This window comes from Giraffa tippelskirchi, chromosome 10 (genome assembly GCF_054371585.1).
Source record: "Giraffa tippelskirchi isolate mGirTip1 chromosome 10, T2T-mGirTip1v1.2.pri, whole genome shotgun sequence".
Taxonomy (NCBI): Eukaryota; Metazoa; Chordata; class Mammalia; order Artiodactyla; family Giraffidae; genus Giraffa; species Giraffa tippelskirchi.
Window position 1 is genome coordinate 156,619,692 of NC_137284.1, and position 22,998 is coordinate 156,642,689.

The following is a 22,998-nucleotide window of genomic DNA, read 5'->3' on the forward strand; positions in this document are numbered from 1 at the left end:
TCCAGTGTTCTTGCCTGGAGAATCCCAGGGACGGCGGAGCCTGGTGGGCTGCCGTCTATGGGGTCGCACAGAGTCGGACACGACTGAAGCGACTCAGCAGCAGCAGCAGCAGCATTCTGACTGGTGTGAGGTAATACCTCACTGTAGTTTTGATTTGCATTTCTCTAATAATTAACGAGCTCATCTGTCTTTCTTGTACTAGCTATCCTTATGGGTGTGAAAGATCATGTACAGTTTGCAACTAATATCTTCCACTCTGTGGGTTGTCATTTCACTATCTTGAAGGTGGCCTTCGAAGCAGAAAGTCTTAGCATTTGACAGAGTCCATAGATTTTAATACAGATATTCAGGGTACCAAGTAGCCCTCTTCTGCATGTTGATTCCCAACTGGGATATTTTAAAATTGAAGTAGAGTTGATTTATAATGTTTCAGGTGTACAGTAAAGTGATTCAGTTATACATATATATATATAAATATATTAATATATATGTGTATACATGTACCCCTATATTCATAGCAGCACTGTTTACAATAGGGAAGACATGGAACTGACAGAAAAACAGAAATAAAAGTCAGGTGGAAGAAAAGAGGAAAAGGAAGTGTGTTTTCTAGCTGCTGTCTGCTCAACCCCCAAAGGAGCTCTGACTTGCTTGTGAGCCCCTGCAGAGCTGCCTGTAGTGTGTGGGTCTGCCCCAGTCCTCGGGGGCACGTGGCTCTGTGCCTTTTCTGATAAAACTTCCTCATTTTATTTTTAAGTCAGAGTGGGAGTTAAGTAATCCAAAAACCATCAGAGCCTGACATGCCTCATATTGGACATCTTGAATTAAAGGAGAAAAGCGCTAGGGTGTTTCCTTGCTTTTGTTTTTACTAAGACAACAATATGTGGGCTATTTATTAGAGCTGTTACTGCTTACTTAAAAAGAAAATGATGTCCAAAATAGAGCAATCAAAGCAAACCAGACGTGAAAGTTTTTTAGCAAGTGTTACAGGAAGTCGACAGGAAGCAGAATGTGTGATGTGGAAATGAAACCCCTTTTTAAAAAAAGCACACGAAGAGCTCAGTGGATGAGGGCATCATTTTCTTAGCAGGAGTCAAAGGACGAAGACACAGCTGTATGTGCCTGTGTCCTAATCTCTTCTTCTTAGGGCCCACCCACAAGACCTCATTTTACCTTATTCACCTCTTTCAAGGCCCAGTCTCCAAACACAGTCACATTCTGAAGTATAAGGGGTTAGGACTCAAACATATGAATGGGAGGCAGGGACACAATTCAACCCATAATCGGATCAGATGATATGTGGACAATGGTGTCAGCAACTAAGGTCAGCACGGAAGACAATCTTGGCCTCTCCTCTCCCTCTAGTCCCTCTACTACTTTTAAACAAAATTTATTTATGTGGCTGCATAAATAACTAACCAGGTCTTAGTTGCTGCATGTGGGACCTAGTTCCCCAAGCAGGGATAGAAGCTGGGACCCCTGCATTGGGAGCTCAGGCTCTTAGCCACCGGACCAGCAGGGAAGTCCCTCCCTTATAGTACTTTTACCTACTGCTTCAGTTCAGTTCAGTTCAATTCAGTCGCTCAGTCGTGTCTGACTCTTTGCAACCCCATGAACCGCAGCACGCCAGGTCTCCCTGTCCATCACCAACTCCCAGAGTCCACCCAAACCCATGTCCATTGAGTCGGTAATGCCATCCAACCATCTCATCCTCTGTCGTCCACTTCTCCTCCTGCCCTCAATCTTTCCCAGCATCAGGGTCTTTTCAAATGAGTCAGCTCTTCACATCAGGTGGCCAAAGTATTGGAGTTTCAGCCTCAACATCAGTCCTTACCGAGCTGATATTCTCCTCAAAGTTCCCTCCATGGTGATTGTCCTTAAGACCTACTTAAGTCATCTTTAAAAGGAAGGGTGTGAGGAAAGCATACAGAGTTATTTACCCTCACTATTCCTCAGACAGGCAGCACCTCCCAACCCAGGAAGGAAGGGGGGGCCACCCCACACCTTGGATTCTTTTTAATTATTTTTATTAAAGTCTAGTTGATTTACACTGTTGTATTAATTTCTGCTGTACAGCAATTTGTAATTTATTTTTAATTGAAGAATAGTTGATTAGGGGAGGGAGTCGCAAGAGTTGGACTGGACAAAACAACAGTCGATTTAAAATGCTGTAAACTTTGGATTCTTTAGCATCCTTTCCCTGCAGGTGTAGAAGTGGGTGGCTTCCACTTCAAATCGTGTGTGCATGCTCAGTCGCTAAGTCATGTGAGTCTTTGCGACCCCATGGGCTGTAGCCCGCCAGGCTCCTCTGTCCCTGGGATTTCTCAGGCCAGAATACTAGAGTAGGTTGCCATTTCCTTCTCCAGGGTATCTTCCCTGTCCCGGGATGAAATCTGCATCTCCGGCATCGGCAGGCAGATTCTTTACCACAGCACCACCTGGAAGCCCCTCCACTTCCACTTCAAATCACACTGATGTTTTTTGGATTCACAGCAGGATTCCTAGCTGTGTGCTAGAGTCCAAGATACAAAAATGAGGGGACTTCCCTGGTGGTTCAGTGTTTAAGACTCGGAGCTTCCAATGTGATGGGTGTGGGTCCGATCCCTGGTTTGGGAACTAAGATTCCACATGCCCCACAGTGTGGCCAGAAAAAAAAAAAATCAAAGATGAACAAGAAACAGTCCCTCCTCCCCTGGAGCTCACAGCCTGGTAGCAAGGAACCACCAGCAGTTACTATCAGTTTGCAGTAAGCCGACAGCAGTCATCCTCATGATAGTAGCTCAACCAAACTTCATGTCAGAACATTACCAAGTTTCCCTGGAAAGACTGTCCTTCAGTGTTATTCCATGACTCTCCATGATTGTCCACTGGTTCCCCTCTTGTGGATTTTCTTCAAATTACAATATGCCTACTCCTCCTCCAAATACTTCACTTTGTAGGCCATCAGCATTACCTTCCCCCTTTAGAGATCAGACAGCCAGGCTCAGAGACATTATATCAGCATTTTTTAAACTGAACAGAATCATATAATTGTTCACTGATTCTGCAGATGGTTTCTTAAGATGAAGAATTTTTTTCCCCAAATTAAGTCTTAAGTGTAAGCTGAACGTGTCAATCAGATGAAGGCATAGATGTTCTAGTCAAGGAAAGAATACTGTCCACCCCAGGAACTTGCACCCACTCCCAGGATTAAGCAGCACCCATGAAAAGTTCCAGGGGACCCAGAGGGGGTTGGAATGTAGCCTCTTGCTGGGTGGCCGTTGGCTAAGCAAAAACTTGTTGTTTAGTCGCTAAGCCGTGTTCAACTCTTTGCGACTCCATGGACTGTAGCCTGCCAGGCTCCTCTGTCCATGGGATTTCCCACACAAGAATACCACAGTGAGTTGCCCTTTCCTTCTCCAGGGGATTCTCCCCACCCAAGGATCAAATGCACATCTCTTATGTCTCCTGCATTGGAAGGTGGGTTCTTTACCTCTAGTGTCACCTGGAAAGCCCAAAGAGGTAAGAGACGAGGGTTCAGTCCCTGGGTTGGGAAGATCCCCTGGAGGAGGGTATGGCAACCCACTCCAGTGTTTTTGCCTGGAGAATCTCATGGACAGAGGAGCCTGGCGGGCTACGGTCCATGGGGTTGCAAAGAGTAGGACACAACCTAAGCAACTTAGCATCCACTGGCTTCTATCACTCAGTGTTATGTATGTGGGATTCTCCCTCTTCTGTGGCTCTGTGGCTCAGTCATTTCATCGCTGCTGTGCATTCCATTATATGGAGAGGCACAGTTTATTCACTCTCCTATTGATGACATTTGGGTCCTTTCCAGTTGGGGGCGATTATGAATAAAAGCTTACTTTTTAATATTAATATTATGATAAAAGGACCTTTTCTTTGAGCCTGTCTAGAGGAGATTCAAAGTTATGCTTGAAGGTCATTATTGGTTGTCCAGGGGCATTATATCTGCCCCTGGAGAGGTATCAAAATCTCAACTTACCCCTTTCCTCTCATGTACCAGCAGATGTCTGGTCCCAGGAAAAACACTGAGTCAGCCTCCTGAATTCGGGGGAGGGTCAGGTCTACTCAGACTTGTTAAGAGTCAAGAAATTTCTAAGTGTTTGGCCAAACTCATGTACTAATGTCTAAAGTTGAGTAATAAATAAAAAGGCAGCCAAATAATCCTTTGGCTCATCTTTAAGTCTCTTGAGATGTTCTGAAGCCTTCTTCATTTTTTTAAAGTTTATTTCAGAAGAGCCAAAAATGAGACTTGCTCCAGAGAAGGCTAGGATTTCGTCTTGCCCGAAGCAAGGACTTTCCTATTTCCTCAGCAGAGGAGCAAGGGTTCTGAGAGTATCCAGAAAGACCTTTCCGGTTTTGGAATTCCTGGATCCTGCCCACTGATTGGAGCTCCCAGGCAGGGGCCACTGGGGCTGGCGAGCTCCTGTATGATGTCACAGGGCTTTGTGAGGCAGCCTGGGGCAGCCTGTGTTTTGAGCCCTGCCATGAAGGCAGGGTACCCAGCACAATCAAGTAATTTGCTCAGAATCCAGGTGCCACAGAGTCAGCCATTCAGGAGCAAATTCCATCTTTGAGATCATTCATTGAGCGTGGAGTCCTGCCCAAATCTGCCTATGACCCAGCTTGGAGACTACATCGACTCCATAGCAGCCAGTGTTTGTCTCAGTGGTAGGTGGCTGAGGTCCATATGCTGAGAAGTGGGAAGATGGGGAGGGGGTGTCCTTCCACATAGAAAAAGTGAGCGCAGTGCATCAAATCTCTGAATCTTGAATAGGACGCTGGCTCTGGGGATCAGGCTTAAGAAGGTCAGATTTTTCAGCTGGGTTATGCCACTTGAGAGGCTTACTGGGCATCGTAATAACTTTAGTTCTTGAAAATCAGGGCCAGTTCTCATTGTATACCACAAAGGTACATCTTTTGCGCTTCTTAAGATTTATACAAAATGAATGTACTACTTATTCAAAAAGCAAAAAAGAAAAAAAAAAAAACCTCTTCCTGGTATCAGAACAAATCAATCCTAAGGGAAATCAACCCTGAATATTCACTGGAAGGACTGATGCTGAAGCTGAAACTCCAATACTTTGGCCACTTGATGCAAAGAGCTGACTTACTAGAAAAGACCTTTTGTTGTTCAGTCGCTCAATCGTGTCTGACTCTTTGCAACCCTATGAAATTATGCAGCCTGACTCTTTACAACGCAAGGGACTGCAGCACGCCAGGCTTCCGTGTCCTTCACCACCTCCTGGAGCTTGCTCAAACCCATGTCCATTGAGTCAGTGATGCCATTCAGCCATCTCGTCCTCTGTCATCTCCTTCTCCTGCCTTCCATCTTTCCCTCATCAGGGAAAGGATCTTGTGCAGAGATCACTGTTAAGACTGTTCTAGGAAAGCAAAGGATTACAAATACTGATTATTTGCAGAAAAAAAATTAGTTGTGACATTATATAAAGCATGGTCATGTTTTCCTGGCTCAGAGATTTACATTTTTTTTAAATTTTTTTATTTTTCTTGACTTTTCTTTTTTTTTTTTTTATAAATTTATTTATTTTAGTTGGGGGCTAATTACTTTACAATATTGTAATAGTTTTTGCCATACATTGACATGAATCAGAGATTTACATTTTAAAACTCAATGACTGTAAATACAGATTTAGTTTAGGCCTTTGGTTTCTTGGTGTGTGTGTGCATGTGTGCATGTGTTAGTGGTTTTTGGCAGCATTCTTTTCTGTTTTACTGCATTATTTTCATTAACTGAGGGTTTTTTTTTAATGTATTTGAAATTTTACTTGCTATACATGCAAATTATCTTTGAAATATGTTTTAACAAATTAATTCTGTATTTTTCCAGCATGTGAGTTTTAGTGAAGAAAATAATCGAACATGGTTGCCTTCTGAGACAGCAGAGTTGAAAAGCCAATCACAGACCTATCTCTTGGTAGGAGACGTTTTCTGTGTTTTGCTGGAGTGTGGAAGAGGGTGCTGGGGTGGAGAGAACAGGAGACAAGGTCCGTGTTCCTCTGCTTTAAGAAAATCTAATGTAGGATAACTTATGTTAGTAAAATAAGAAGTCTGGAGGGAGAGAGATTTTTATGTGGTCATATCTAAAGAAAACTTTCCCCAAGTGTTCTTTCTGTATATATATTTTTTCATTTTATATTGGAGTATAGGGAAGCCCTGGTGGCTCAGCAGTAAATGCCAGTGCAGGAGACACGAGTTCAATCCCTGGGTTGGGAAGATCCCCTGCAGAAGGGCATGGCTACCCACTACAGTATTCTTGCCTGGAGAATCCCATGAACAGAGGAGCTTGGCGGGCTACAGTCTATGGGGTCACAAAGAGTCGAACGAGACTGAGCAACCAAACAGCAACAAACAGTTGATTTACAACATTGTGTCAGTTTCAGGTACCCAGCAACGTGATTCAGTTATACACACACATATATGTACTCTTACCCAATTTTTCTTAGTATAGTAGAATTCCAGAGCATATCGATTTATTGTTCAATAATACTTCTATCGTATGAATCCATGTGTATATTTTGTATATCAAACTTGGTGGCCTCCCTTCACTATTTTCTCCTTTAACTAGTTTCTAATTGCTTTTGGGTTTTGGAGAACATCAAAACAGAAGTCTCTTAAAATGACATTTAATAGGATGACGTTCAAACAGCTTCATTCTCTTTCCAGTTCCTTTAATCTGCCCATTTTCCCTCATTAGAAGTTATCTTCTTCTCTTACACATTGGGTATTTCTTCTTTTATAATTAATTAATTTATTTGGTTGCTCTGGGTCTTTGTTGGTTACATGCAGGCTTTCTCTAGTGGCAGTGCCCAGGCTTCTCATTGCGGTGGCTTCTCTTGTTGCAAAGCACAGGTTTTAGGCACGTGGCTTCAGTAGTTGCAGCATGTGAGCTCAGGAGTTGTTTCTAGTAGGTTGAGTTGCTCCTTGGCATGTGGGATCTTCAGGACCGAGGATTGAACCCATGTTCCCTGCATTGTCAGGCAGATTCTTATCCACTGTACCACCAAGGAAATCCTGATACTTCTTTCCTTAATCAAGTATTTCACTTTTAAAGGGATTATTCATTCAATCAGAAAATTTTTATTTGCTGTGCGACCAAGATTTTGGTAAGGGTGTTAGGTCCTCTGTCCTGGGAGAATGCTCCTGTGTAAGTAAAGTACCGAATCCAGCTTTACACAGCCGCTCCCTTTACCCGGCCTTCTCAGGACTCCACCCAGACACAGGCCCTGGCTCCACTGGTGGTGATGCCTGGGCCCTGCAGATCTCAGGAACAGACTCTCTTCCCTGGGGGTGGGTCTCGCACTTGCCCAGCCAAGCTATGATGTGACTTGGCCCTTGTTACTGATCCGGTGACCAGGAGTGGACTTGAGACCAAGATTTAAAGTGGCTGCAGCATTCCACAATCCCATCAGTGGGGTCCACACTACTGCTTGCCCACTTTCTTTCCACCATGGGATGTTGCATGTTTTTATTAATACATTTCTAACGGTCTGATTGGGGCTTCCCTGGTAGCTCAGCTGGTAAAGAATCTGCCTGCAATGAAGGAGACCCTGGTTCGATTCCTGGGTTGGGAAGATCTCCTGGAGAAGGGATGGGCTACCCACTCCAGTATTCTTGGGCTTCCCTGGTGGCTCAGGTGGCAAAGAATCTGCCTGCAATGTGGGAGACCTGGGTTCGATCACTGGGTCAGGAATATCCCCTGGAGAAGGGCATGGCAACCCACTCCAGCATCCTTGCCTGGAGAATCCCCACGTGGCGGGCGACAGTCCATGGGGTCACACAGACTAAGCAACTAAGCAGCAGCAGCAACAGTCTGACTAGTGTCAGATCGGCTTTTTTAAAACAGAGACCTATGTCTTCACTCCTACATGCGCTGAGCATGTGTAGGGATGAAAAACCCTTCTTTCACATTTTTTCCTTTAGTTTTATCTCAGGAGTTTGGGTCAATGACTTTAAATGATATTGCATGTTTTATAAGCATGTTATACATTTTGATGTTAAGAAATCTTATGAGGGGACTTCCCTGGGGATCCGCACTCCCAGTGCAGGGGGCCTGGGTTTGATCCCTGGTCAGGGAACTGGATCCCACACACTGTTACTAAGAGCCCACACTCGGCATGAAGACCCTGCTTGGCACAGTGACACCCAGCATAGCCAAATAAAAATTTTTTTAAATATAAATCTTATGAATATGGAGTTTTAAGAGTTTTTTTTTTTAAGAGTACACTTTATCTTATCAAGGTATGAGATAAGCACTGATGTCAAAATGATCCTGTTTTAAAAACACTGTAAATTGAATTTAAGCCAAGATCTCCAAACCATCAAAATATCTAATACAGCTTCTCGTAAATCTTTCCATTTTAGGAAATACTAAAATGAACCTTCAAAAATGCTAGGTTTACAATGAGAAATGTTATAATTCAGTGTTTACTCTGTGCCTTCTTGACATTCGGCATCTGGATAGCCGTCTTTAGTATTTTTCTTCACTACAATCATGTGAAGAAGCAAGAGAAGATCCAGGAGAAAGGAAATCCGTTAATTTGGTCCCTTGGGAAAAAACTGCAAAGTAAGCCTGACTCAGTGCACATACCGAGACCTCACAACGTAAGAGTGGAAAAGCCTAGGGAGGATGAAACTACAGAAGCAAAGCCAATTTTAAGATTAGGTAAGTATTTTGAGTTCCTCTGTTAGCCATGGTAAGGGGAAAACACACCATAAATTGAATATTGGGAAGAGGAAGAGACTGCCCTTTTTAGAGCAATGCAATTTTAAATTACAAAGTATTTCATATATGTTCATATATATATGCCCACAGAGAGAAAATAACACAAACAGGCTTGTATGTATTTGCCACATAAATGTAAGAATCTTAAAGTAATTTGCTGTATTTGTTTCAGATAGCTTTCTGTGTTTCTAAGAAATAAATTGTAATAGGTACAGTAAAAACTTCACCCCCATTCCTCCTCCTCCCTGAATATCTTGCTCATTTTCTTTAAGCAAAGTATAGCATGTATTTGAAGTATATTTGTAGCTGTTCTAGAATGAATTGCAATGCCACTGTGAATATTCACATATAAGTCTTTGTATAAAAATACTCTGTTTCTTTTGGGTAAATACCTCGGTATAGGATGGATGGTTCATATGGAAACTGTATGCTTAACTTTTTCTAAATCCAGCTCATACATCTGGAAGTTCTCAGTTCACATACTGTTGAAGCCTAGCTTGAAGGATTCTGAGCATTACCTTGCTAGCATGTGAACTAAGGGCGATTGTACGGTACAATTGAACATTCTTTGGCATTGCCCTTGTTTGGGGTTGGAATGAAAACTGACCTTTTCCAGTCCTGTGAACACAGCTGAGTTTTCCAAATTTGCTGACAAATTGAGTGCAGCACTTTCACAGCATCATCTTTTAGGATTTGAAATAGCTCAACTGGAATTCCATCACCTCCACTAGCTTTGTTCATAATAATGCTTCCTAAGGCCCACTTGACTTCACACTCCAGGATGTCTGGCTCTGGGTGAGTGACCGCAGGATAGTGGTTGTCCGGATCTTTAAGACCTTTTCTGTACGTTCTTCTGTGTATTCTTGCCACCTCTTCTTAATCTCTTCTGCTTCAGTTAGGTCCTTACCATTTCTGTCCTTTATTGTGCTCATCTTTGCATGAAAGGTTCCTTTCACATCTCCAATTTTCTAGAAGAGATCTCTAGTCTTTCCCATTCTATTGTTCTCTATTTCTTTGCATTGTTCACTTACGAAGGCTTTCTTATCTCTCCTTGCTATTCTCTGGAACTCTGCATTCGATTGGGTATATCTTTCCCTGTCTCCCTCGCCTTCCACTTCTTTTCTTTTCTCAGCTGAATTTGTAAAGCCTCCTCAGACAACCGCTTTGCCTTCTTGCATTTCTTTGGGATGGTTTTGGTCAACACCTCCTGTACAATGTTATAAACCTCAGTCCATAGTTCTTCAGGCACTCTACCATATCCAATCCCTTGAATCTATTCGGCGCTTCCACTATAATTACAAGGGATTTGATTTAGATCATACTTGAATATCCTAGTGGTTTTCCCTACTTTTTTCAACTTAAGCCTGAACTTTGCAATAAGGAGCTCATGATCTGAGCCGCAGTCATCTCCATGTCTTGTCATGATCTGAACCCCTGTCATTCATTGGATCATAGAGAAAGCAAGGGAATTCCAGAGAAACTTATGCTTCATTGACTACACTAAAGACTTTGACTGTATGGATCACAAGAAACTGTGGAAAATTCTTAAAGGGATGGAATATCAGACCACCTTACCTGTCTCCTGAGAAACATGTATGCAAGTCAAGAAGCAACAGTTAGGACTGGACACGGAACAATGGAGTGGTACAAAATTGTGAAAGGAGTATGTCAAGGCTACATATTGTCATCCTACTTATTTAACTTATACGCAGAGTACATCATGAGAAATGCTGGTCTGGATGACTCATAGGTGGAATCAAGATTGCCAGAAGAAATATCAACAACCTCAGATATGCAGATGATACCACTCTAATGGCAGAAAGCAAAGAGGAACTAAAGGGCCTCTTGATGATGGTGAAAGAGGAGAGTGAAAAAGCTGGCTTAAAACTCAATAGTCAAAAACCTAAGATCATGGTATCTGGTCCCATCACTTCATGGCAAAGAGAAGAGGAAAAAGTAGCAGTGACAGATTTTGTTTTCTTGAACTCCAAAATCTGTGCAGACAGTTGACTACAGCCACAAAATTAAAAGACACTTGCTCCTTGGAAGAAAAACTATGACAAAGCTAGACAGTGTATTAAAAAGCAGAGACATCACTTTGCCAGCAAAGGTCCATATAGTCAAAGCTATGCTTTTTCCAGTAGTCATGTACAGATGCCAGAGTTGGACCATAAAAAAGGCTGGGTGCCAAAGAATTGATGCTTTCAAACTGTGGTGCTGGAGAAGACTCTTGAAAGTCCTTTGGACTGCAAGGAGATCAAACCAGTCAATCCTAAAAAAAACAGTCCTGAATAGTCATTGGAAGGACTGATGCTGAAGGTAGAGCTCCAATACTCTGGCCACCTGATGTGAAGGACTGACTCATTGGAAAAGACCCTGATGCTGGGAAAAGATTGAAGGATGGAGAAGGTGATGACAGAGGATGAGATGGTTGGATGGCATCATTGACTCAACGGACATGAATTTGAGCAAACTCAGGGAGATAATGAAGGACAGGGAAGCCTGGCTGCTGCAGTCTACGGGGTTGCAAAGAGTTGTACATGACTTAGCAACTGAAACACAACAAAATGCTCAACTTTAAAGAAAATGACAAACTGTGTTCTAGTGTAAGGGTACCATTTTCTATTCCCTTCAGCAGTGGAGGAGAATGCATTTTCTCCAGATTGGTCAACACCTGACATGGTCAGATATTTAGATTTTAGCCATTATGATGGGTGAGAAATGGTAGGTATCAGTGTAGCTTTAATTTGCATTTTCCTATGACTAAGGATTTTCAAGCACCTTTTCATGTGCTTAATGGCTACACATCCATCTTCTTTTATAAGGTATTTCTCCAAGTCTTCTGTCCATCTTTTTATTGATTTATGGCTGTGCTGGGTCTTTGTTGCTGCGTGGGCTTTTGTCTGGTTGAGGCGAGTGGGGTTACTCTCTAGTTGTGGTGCGTGGGCTTCTCTTATTTCAGAGCATGGACTCTAGGAGCTAGGACTTCTGTAGTTTTGGCACTTGGGCTTAGTTGCTCCACGGCATGTGGTATCTTCCCAGATCAGGGATCAGACCTGTGTCTCCTGTCTTGGCAGGCGGATTCTTTACCCCTGAACCACCAGGGAAGCCCCTGTCCATTTTTAAGTTGGGATGTTTGTCTTCTGATTTCTAAGACTTTAAAGATTGGAATTTCTAAGACTTTAAAAATATATTCTAGTTTCAAATCCTTTGATATGTGAGTTGCAAATATTTTGCACAAGTCTGTGCCTTCTCTTTTCATTCTTTTTAAAATTGAGATGTAATTGGTATGTAACATTGTGCTTGTTTTAGATGTACAACAATGATTTTATATATGTATACATTACAAGTGCTTGCCCAGGGGATTAGTAGTAACGGATCTGCCTGCAGTACAGGAGAGGTGGGTTCTATACCTGAGTTGGGAAGATCCCCTGGAGGAGGGCATGAAACCTACTCCAGTATTCTTACCTGGAGAATTCCATGGACAGAGGAGGAAGGTGGGCTACATACAGTCCATAGAGTTGCAAAGATTGGACAGGACTGAAGGGACTGAGCAGGCATGTATGCACGCATGTATTACGAAACAGTTACCACAATAAATTTCATTAACATCCATCATCACACACAGTTAAATTTTTTCATGTGATGATAATTTTTAAAGCCTACTCTCTTAGCAACTTTCAAGTGAACAATACAGTGTACAATACAGTATGCTAACTGTAGTCACCATGCTGTACATTTTCATTCTCTTTTGAAGGGTTTCATTCAAGGATCATTATAAAATAAAAGGTGCCTTTTATTCAATAAGCCAGGCGGCACAATGGGAAAGAATTTGCCTGCCCAAACAGGAGACACAAGAGACGCAGGTTCAATCCCTGGATCAGGAAGATCCCCTGGAGTAGGAAATGGCAACCCACTCCAGGCTTCTTGCCTCAAAAATTACAAGGACAGAGGAGCCTGGCGGGCTACAGTCTATGGGGTCACAAAGAGTCGGACATGACTGAACTCAGCACATATTCCAGAAGCAAAATTGACTACTCCCTAGTGAGGAGGAGAGCCTGATTTCAATTCTTTTAGGTTTCTTTGAGGTTTGTTTTGTGATCCAGGATATGGTCTATCTTGGTGAATGCTCCATGGATACTTGAAAACAAAATTATATTCTGATATTGTTAGGTGAAGTACTTCATATATATATAATCTCAATTAGATCCGGTTGGTTGATTGCATTGTTCGGTTCTTCTGTATCCTTGCTGAGTTTTTTGGCTGGTAGTTCTGACAGTTGTTAAGAGTGGGTGTTGAAGACCCCAATTATAATTGTGGGTTTGTCTGTTTCTAATTTCAACTCTATTGGGCTTTGTTTCATGTATTTTGAGGCTGGTTTTTGGCATGCTTCTATTTAGGATCATTATGTATCATTCCCTGGAGAAGGAAATGGCAACCCACTCTAGTATTCTTGCCTGGAAATTCAACGGACTGCAGTCCACGGGGTCACAGAGAGTTGGATACTATTGAGCGACTGAGCACGCATATATATTACTGGGAGCCACAGGGGGCACTGTGGTTCTCCCGTTGGTGCTGATGGGACTAGAGTGACTGTTGCCAAAAGTTTTCTGTGGTTTTGTTTGTCCCCTTTCCTGGCCCTGTGGCTAGGCGGAACAGGCTTACCTGGGATCTCGTTTTGTCTGCGCCTATTAGTGGTTCCACTTGCAGGCTTTGACAGCACCCTGTCTGAGAAGGGGACAACAGAGGATGAGATGGTTGGATGGCATCACCGACTCAATGGACATGAGTTTGAGCAAGCTCTGAGAGTTGGTGATGGACAGGGAAGCCTGGCGTGCTGCAGTCCATGGGGTCGCAAAGAGTCTGACACGACTGAGCGACTGAACTGAGCTGAACTGAACTGAAGTCTGGGATTTACGGGAGGCTACAAAGAAATCAGGAGACCACTGTGTCCTTCCTCCCGTCCTGAGGCTCCTAGCCAACTGCCCCTTTACCTCCATCTTTCAGAGAACCCCAACGCTTATCTCCTGTGTCACGCCAAAGATTTTTTAGGTGTAAGAAAGAGGACCTAAAGGAAATGGAGTCACTGCTTTTTGATGGGAACCCGCTTTATAAGCAACATAGAATTTATATCAGTTTTGGAAAACATTTCTCAGGCAATGGAAAAGAAAGTTCATTCTCTCATAAACAAAGCACAATATAAATCTACTAAGGAAACTTAACTAATTACACTATTCAAGTTTCTCACTTTTTCTCTGATTCGCAGTTGTTCTTAAAAAATTCCATTTCTGTTTATTTGTGGCAGTATATATTGATGTATTTAACAATTTTTCTTTAAGTATTTTGTTGCAGCATTGTTTGATGTCTATAAGCTCATGACTATTAAATCTTTATTGTAACTTATTGTAAGTATAAAATGACTTTCTGTGTTGTCATTCCAATGAATTCTATACTTTAAAAAATATTTTGACTCTTGCATTCTTTGACCATTCTTCCACTTTTAACCATTTTAGTTCATCTTATTTATCTTTTATGGTTTCATTTTGGTTTTTATTATCATCTAAGAGATTTTATCTTTTTTTTTTTAATCTTTTTATCTTTTAATGGGAAATTCCCCTGGAGAAGGAAATGGCAACCCACTCCAGTACTCTTGCCTAGAAAATTCCATGGATGGAGAAGCCCAGTGGGCTACAGTCCATGGAGTTGCAAAGAGTTAGACACGACTGAGCGACTTCACTTTCTTTCACTTTATGCCAACTTTATTTATTGTTATGACTAATGGGCTTCCCTAGTGACTCAACTGATAAAGAGTCTGCCTGCAATGCAGAGACCCGGGTTCCATCTCTGGGTCGGGAAGATCCCCTGGAGAAGGCAGTGGCACCCCACTCCAGTATTCTTCCCTGGAGAATCCCATGGACAGAGGAGCCTGGTGGGCTGCAGTCCATGGGGTCACAGAGAGTCAGACTCGACCGAGTGAGTAACAGTGCTGCACGCTGATGTGTAGGCTGCCCTCGGGCATCTTGTATTCTCTCAGAGGTTTGGAAGAGGGACTTTAGCTCTCGCCTTCCCTAAACCCCTCAGTCAACATAGCTTCACAGGACAGTTATGAATCGTGATGTGACCAAGGAGGCTGAGCACATACTTCTCTGGAGAGACGGAAGGACTGAGGGTGACTCCTGTTCAGGCTTTGCTAAGGGCTCTGCATTGATGTGTGTGAATCCTTTGATTTTAACCTTGTCATCTGGGCATAGTTTAGGTTCCAAAAAAACTACTCTGACATGTTATAAAAGGAATGAATTCAGGATATCCTTGTTATTGTCCTTTATCAACGTAACGGTGGTAAACCAAAACTTATGTGACTAACACCTTTTCTTTCAGGTGAGCATTTTAACTATTCAACCCCAGAACTTGTTCGTGGATATTCAACATATGGATTTAATCCCATTATCAGTAAAAACTTGGGCCACTACAGAGCCGTGCCAGATACCAGGAATGTTATGTATGTTCCCTCTGATATATTTTTTTACATATTACATATTCGTTTCAGATGATTTGATATTTGTATATATTGCAAAATGATCATCACAGTAAGTCTAAGTAACACTGATCACCATACACAGGGGCTTCCCCAGTGGCTCAGCAGTAAAGAATCCACCTGTAATGCAGGAGACACTGGTTTGATCCCTGGGTTTGATCCCTGGGTCAGGAAGATCCCCTGGAGAAAGGCACGACAACCCACTCCAGTACTCTTGCCTGGAAAATTCCAGGGACAGGAGCCTGGTGGGCTACAGTCCATGGGGTCGAAAAGAGTCAGACAGGACTGAAGTGATTGAGCCCAGCACAGGAGCACCATACATAGATACAATTTTTTTTTTTCCTTGTGATGAGAACTTTCAAGATCCTCTTTCCTAGTAACTTTCAAATATGCGATACAGTGTTTTCCGCTACAGTTGCCATATTGTACCTGACATCCCCGTGACATTTATTTTACAACTGGAATTTTGTACCTTTCTTATGTCCTTCACCTACTTCTGGCAACCCCTAGTCTGTTCTTTGTATCTATGAACTTGTTTTTTTAGGGGGAGGGGTATTGTTTTTTGTTTCTTTGTTTTAGATTCTACCTGTATGTGAGATCATGTGGTATTTGTCTTTCTCTGACTTGTTTCACTTAGCGAAATGCCATCAAGATCCATTCATGTTGTTGCAAATGGTAAGATCTCCTCCTTTTTAATGGATGAATTTTATAGATAGATATAGATGTTTAGATAAAGATGATATTTTCTTTATCCACTCACCACTCATAAACACTTAGGTTGATTCCACGTCTTGGCTCTTGTAAATAAGGCTGTAATGAACATGGGGGTTACATATATCTTTTTGAGTTAGTGCTTTTGTTTTCTTCAGATAAATACCCAGAAGTGAAATTTCTGGCTCGTATGGCAGTTCTGTTTTTAATTTTTTGAGGAACTTCCAATACTGGTTTTCTACAGTAGTTGCAGCAATTTACATTCCTACCAATGGCACACAAGGATTCCCTTTTCTCCATGTCCCCCCAGCACTAGTTACTTCTTGGCTGTTCCATAAGAGCCTTTCAGACAGGTGTGAAGTGGTATGTCATTGTGGTTTTTATTTACGTTTTCCTGATGATTTGTGACGTTGAGCATCTTTTCATTTTGCCCTTCTGTATGTCTTCTTTGGAAAAAAACTGTTTATTCCAATCCTCTGCCCATTTTTAAATCCGATTGGTTCGTTTGTTTTTTCACTACTAAGTTGTGTGACTTCTTTACATATGTTAGATATTAACACCTTATCAGATATGATTTGCAAGTATTTTCTCCTGTTCTGTAGGTTGCCTTTTTGTTTTCTTGAAGGTTTCATTTGCTGTGCAGAAGCTTTGGTTTGATAGAGTCCTACTTGTTTATTTTTGCTTTTGTTACCTTTGCTTTTGGTGTCAGATCCAGAAAAATTCAAGACTGATGTCAAAGAGCTTACTGCCTATCTTTTCTTCTAGGAGATTAACAGTTTTAGGTCTTATATTCATTTAATTCATTTCTAATTAACTTGAGGGTATGATATAAGATAGAGATCCAGTTTCCTTCTTTGCATGTGGCTGTTCAGTTTTTCCAATTATTGAAGAGACTTTTTCCCACATTTTATATTCTTGGCTCATTTGTTTGAGCTCGTGGTAATGTAAATTAATTGACCGTATGTGTGGGTTTATTTCTACTCTGTTCCACTGAGCTATGTGTTTGTTTGCTTTTTATGCCAGTACCATATTGTTTTGACCACCCTAGCAACCTATGAAGTTTCCAATTTCTCCATCTTTTTGCCAACAGTTGGTGTGAACAGTCTTTTTAATTTTGGCTATTTGAATGAGTGTGTAGTGGGATCTCACTGAGGTTTAATTTGCATTTTCCTGATATCTAATGATATTGTGCATCTATTTATGTGTTTATTTGCTATCTGTGTACCTTCTTTATATTTTGCCCATTTTAAATTTAAACTTCAAATATTTTGCCTGTTTTAAAATTGGATTATTTCTTTTCTTATTACTGAGTTTTGGGAAATTTTTATGGGTTTGGGTGTAAGACCTTTACTATATATGGTTACAAATATTTTCTCCTAGTCCATGGTTTGTTTCTTCATTCTCTCAATAGTTAGTGCCTTTTGAAAAACAAGTTTTTAGTTTTAATGGGGTTCAATATTTTTAATAATTTGTTTATGCTTAGCCCAGGATCACAAAAATTTATTCACTGGGTTTTCTCAGAAGATGATCATGACATCTGCACTTTTACTTCTTCCTTTCCAACCTGGATGCTTGTCTTTGTCTTAACTGATCACACCGGCTAAAATCTCTGTACAGTGTTGAAGAGAAGGGGTGATATTGGACAACCTTGTTGTGTTCTTGATCTTAACACTCAGTTTTTCACCAGTAAGTATGATGTTATCTTTAGGCTTTTCATAGATGTTCTTTTTCAGGTTGCAGAAATTCTCTTGTATTCCTCGTTTGTTGAGAGTTTTTCATCAGATGGATATTGGATTTTGTCACATCCTTTTCTGTGCATTGAGATGTGTGTATCTTTAGTTTGTAAAGATGGTAAATTATGTTGACTTTCTCATGTTAAATAGAGGTTACATTTATGGGATATACCCTACTTGGTCATGATGCCTTATCCTTTTTTATATATTATTGCATTTGATTTTGCTGAAATTCCAAAATTTTGTTTACAATTTTATATCAGTGTTTGTGAGAGCTATTGAACATCCTTGTCTGGTTCTGTCGTCAGAGTATTGTTGGCCTTGTAGAATGAATTGGGAATTATTTTTTTAGGATTTAATTTTTTAATGTTTGTGATTGACTTCTGCTAAATACCTTTAATTACACTAAAGACATTTCTTTCTGTTCCTTCACTTGAAATTTTCTCCTTTATTTATTAACATTCCTTTTCCTTTCCTTTCTTTAAAAATGGTTCTCCTCATGGGTGTGTCACAATAATGCCAGAGGATTTTGGAGGAGCAACAGAATTGCTCTGTTGGTAACAAAGTCCACTTCTGGCATGTTCAATGACTGGCCAAAGCTATATCAATTGAGAGTGGGTTTATTTTGACTTAGGATTTTATTCTAATCAGAAATGACTACTAAATTCTATCAAGTAATTTCTTAGCATGATCACTGTGGCTTTCCTCCATCAAATTATTAATAACTTACGTTGAGGCATCCTTATATTCCTGAAATAAACTAACCTTAGTCATACTATTTTTCTAAAATGCTGTTTTATTTGATCTGCTAATATTTTGTCTAATTGTTTTGACCTGTATAAATTAGATTAGTTTGTGTCAGTGTTCCTCAGAAGTCTACAATTTCTCTGTGAAAATTTAAAAACTTTGTGTCCTTGGAGATGTGAGCAGTCATATAATAATACACAGTAGCACTGGCTAGTCAGGGCTTCGCTGGTGGTGCTAGTGGTAAAGAACCCGCCTGCCAGTGCAGGAGGTGGAAGAGATGAGGGTTCAATCCCTTGGTCGAGAAGATCCCCTGGAGGAGGGCATGGCAACCCACTCCAGGATTCTTGCCTGGAGAATCCCGGGAACAGAAGAACCTGGTGGGGTACGGTCCATGTGGCAGCAAAGAGTTAGACATGAATGAAGTGACTTAGCACCCAAGCACTGACTTGTCTAATTTAAAGAAACTTTCCTGTAACAGGAAGCACATAGGTTGTATGTGGTGATTTCATTTCAGCAAAACAACCTGAAAGTAACATTAGTTTAATTGTAATTTAACTGTCTTTGGCTGTATTTTACTAATTTTTTATGATTTTATTTATGGTTATGTAAGAGCTTATAAGAGGCTTCCCAGGTGGTGCCAGTGGTAAAGAATTCACCTGCAATGCAAGAGACACAAGAGATGCAAGTTCGATCCCTGGGTAAGGAAGATCCCCTGGAGAAGGAAAGGGCAACCTACTCCAGTATTCTTGCCTGGAGAATTCCATGGATGGGCTACAGTCCACGGGTAACAGAGTCTGACATGACTGAGCACACACCACCACCACCACCTCCAAGAGCTTGTAAACACAAGATTGACTTTCGTTTGCATATGCATATTTGGGAAACATTAAGGTAACTGAAATCAGCCCTGGAGGGTTGACAGTTTTTTTCTTCTGAGCCTTTGCAAGACTCAAGTTTAAGAAACTCTGCTTTGTTTTTCTTCTTTGAGTTACTGTCATCAGATTTTTATATTAAATTTATACTAGTTCCATAAAATGAATTTGTATGTTTTCTCTATATCTCTATGCTCTAAAATCATTGAAATAATATCATTATGCATTTCTTATTTTGAAGTAGAACTTGTCTGGTAATTATGAATCACTGCTTCATTTTCTGGTGTCAGACATGGGAGTAGTTTAGTTTGTTCTAAGGTTATGTATTGTTCTGCTCAAGCTTTCTATTTCTAGGGTCTATTCAGAACTATCTATTTTAATAAAAATCTACTTCATCTACTTTCAAATTTATTGGCTTAAAGTCACACATTCTGTTTTTGTGATTCTCTTTCATTTTTTCTGGTACTTTGTCTTCATTCTCATCCTTATTGTTGTACATTTTTCTTATTGATTTCAAAAGCTTGATAGAAATTGATATATATTAGTCGTCTTTCAGAAAACTGGCTTTTGCTTTGATTGATCAATTTTACTTTTTTTGTATTCTAACTCACTAGTTTCTAATTGCCTTTGTGGGGTTGTTTCTTCCTTCTTTTGGTGTATTTTTGTTGTCTTTTTGCCCTTCTATAAGATCAAAATAGTTTATTTCATCTCTTCCTTAGATGATAATAATACATTTGTAAGTATTCATTTTATTCCGATTAGGATTTAGCTATATACATTAGGTTTTTTTTTAAAAAAACAGTTCTTTATTTAAAAATTTATATTTGGCTGTGCTGGGTCTTTGTCGCTGTGTATGCTTTTCCTAGTTGTGGCAAACGGGCTACTCTCTAGTCGTGGAGGATGAGCTTCTCATCGCGGTGGCTTCTCTTGTTGCAGAGCATGGGCTCTAGATGCTTGGCCTTCAGTGGTTGCGGCTTGCAGGCTCTGGAGCACAGGACAGTAGTTGAGGTACATGGGCTTTGTTGCTCCCCAGCATGCGGGATCGTCCCAGACCAAGGATCAAAACCATGTCTCCTGCAATGACTGGCAGATTCTTCACCACTGAGTCACCAGGGAAGCCCTATACATTAGGTTTTAACATGTTGTGTTTTCAGGTTTACTAATCTCTAAATTGTTATTGTTGTCTGGTCACTAAGTCGTGTTCAACTCTTTGCAACCCTGTGGAATGCAGCACACCAGTCTTCTCTGTCACTATCTCCCAGAGTTTGCTCAAATTCATGTCCATTGAGTCAGTGACGCTGTCTAACCATTTCACCCTTTGCTGCCCCCTTCTCCTTTTGCCTTCAGTCTTTCTCAGCATCTTTTCCAATGAGTCAGGTCTTCGCATCAGGTAGCCGAAGTATTGGAGCCTCAGCTTCACCATCAGTCATTCTAATAATATTCAGGGTTGATTTCCTCTAGGATTGACTGATTTGATCTCTTTGCAGACCAAGGGACTCTCAAGAATCTTCTCCAGCACCAGTTTAAAAAGCATCAGCTCTTCGGCGCTCAGCCTTCTTTATGGTCCAGCTCTCCCATCTGTACATGATCACTGGAAAAACCATAGCTTTAACTAGATGGACCTTTGTTGGCAAAGTGATATGTCTGCTTTTTTAATACGCTGTCTAGGTTTGTCATAGCACTCCTTCCTAAATAATTTGCAGTTTATTTCTCTTTGATCCAAGACTTATTTAGAAAAGTGGGTCTTATTTAAGACTGGATTTAGGCAAGTCCTACCCCACCACCACTCATGGCCATAATGTAACAATTTAGACAAGTTAATAACTGCTTACAGATTAGTTTATCAGTCACCTATCATGATGTTTTTTCTAACATGCTTAGAGGATTGTGATTTCATGTAGTGCCTGCTAGACCCTTCTGACTCAGAGTGTGTCTGAGGACCAGCAGCACTGGGAGGCCCTGGAAGCGTGTTAGCCCCGCTGAATGCCAGGCCCGACCCCAGATGTACTTAATCAGAATATGCATCTGGAAGAAGCTCAGGAATGTTTCTGCACATTAAAGTGCAACACTCCTCAGTTGAGTTGGTAGGGCTGCTGTAATGCAGTACCATAAACGGGCACACTCAAATGACAGCGGTTTGTTTTCTCACGGGTCTCTGGAGGCTGGGAAGTCAGAAACCTTGGTCAGCAGGGTTGGTTCTTTTCTGGGCTGCGGGGAGGATGGTTCAGGCCCCTCTCCTTGGCTTAGAGATGGCCCTTTTCTTCCTGGGTCTCTTCACATCACCCCGTGTCTGTCTCTGTGTCCCCAGGTCCCCTTTTTGTAAGGACACCAGCCTTACTGGATGAGGGCCACCCGAATGAACTCTCACTCATTACAGCAACCCCATTTCCAGATTGGGTCGTCTTCTGGGGTACTGGTGGTTAGGAGGCCAATATGTGAATACGGAGTAGGGCGACACAAGTCAACCCGTGAAAGTCCTGCTTTAACTAGACCATTGGGAATCGTGTTAGCGAAGCATAAGATCAGCTAACCGTGGACAACAAAGCACTTGTCCAAATTACCTTCACCCTGAAAAGAAACGTATTTAGGCCCAAAAGGTTTTCTATACAGAAAGACCACAGCAACATTCAGCAATTAATTTGGGAGAAACCCATACACATTAGGTTTCTCTTAGTGGTTTACACTCGCGTGATGTGAACTCAGCCTCCTTCAGTATCATTGTCTCGTTCCTCTGAAGGGACTCAATTTATAGTTTTCTCAAAATAATAAACTTGGACTAGATAGAATATTAGGGATGTGGTGCAGTAGCCTGAGTTCACCATCTCTTTCATTCCTGGGGTTACACCCTTGCCCCCCCCATCTATTTACTCTTTGATAAGGCAGTGATCTTGGGGTTCCTATGTGGCGCTAGTGATAAACAATCTGCCTGCCAAGGCAGGAGACACAAGAGATGTGAGTTTGACCCCTGGGCCAGGAATATCCCCTGGAGTAGGAAAGGACATTCCACTCCAGTATTCTTGCTGAAAAACCTCCTGGACAGAAGAGCCTGGAGGGCTACAGTCCATGGGGTTGCAAACAGTCAGTCACGACTGAGTACACACATGCCCAAGGCAGTGATCTTACTGGAATGTCAGCCTTTTAATCCTACCTGTTTCTGGGAAGCCACATTTTCTCATCTGACGATTTGGACCGTGTGAGACACACGGCATTCACCCCCTTGGCCTTGGCTGCCCCCTCAGGTCATTTCTTGATTCTGTCATCTCATATTCTCTTCCATTCCAGCACGATGTCAGTTTCCACCCAGTAGGTATGGCTTCTATATCTTCATCTAGTCGTGGATAAAAATGTTTGCCAGCACAAGGTCCTCTTCTTCTATGGTGACATCAGCCCACAGATATCCTGAGGGTCTGTCCAGGATCCCAGTGGGGCTTCCACCCAGCACCTCCTTCCCTGGTGTTTCCCACCCTATCCGCCTTGTCACATGGAGGGACTTTCTATTTTGACTCCACTGTCTGGCCACAACTGATTAGCCCAGGGAGGGGCACCTGAGCCAAACTGAGCTAGTGAATCCTTGTCCTGTGAATTTGGGGGAAGGAGGAAGTCTTACCAGTTTCTCCTTGAGTGCTGGACTATGGGGCATGCTGATGTCAG

The 22,998-nt window shown here is 41.6% G+C and overlaps 1 protein-coding gene across 10 annotated transcripts in view; it reads left to right on the plus strand.

Annotated features, from left to right (window-relative positions):
• Positions 1–4,458: 4,458 nt before the first annotated feature.
• GALNTL5 (polypeptide N-acetylgalactosaminyltransferase like 5) overlaps positions 4,459–22,998 on the plus strand; it is a 50,399-nt gene continuing 31,859 nt past the window's right edge. For 2 of the 10 annotated variants that reach the window (XM_081533528.1, XM_081533525.1), the window contains exons 1-4: positions 4,459–4,674; positions 5,855–6,015; positions 8,389–8,689; positions 15,128–15,248. In XM_081533528.1, the coding sequence (XP_081389654.1) occupies positions 8,428–8,689; positions 15,128–15,248 (383 nt within the window). In that variant the 5' untranslated portion in view covers positions 4,459–4,674; positions 5,855–6,015; positions 8,389–8,427. Of the gene's footprint in view, positions 4,675–5,854; positions 6,016–8,388; positions 8,690–15,127; positions 15,249–19,085; positions 19,367–22,998 lie in introns of all 10 variants that reach the window. The other 8 variants (XM_081533526.1, XM_081533524.1, XM_081533532.1 and 5 more) reach the window with 7 other exon arrangements.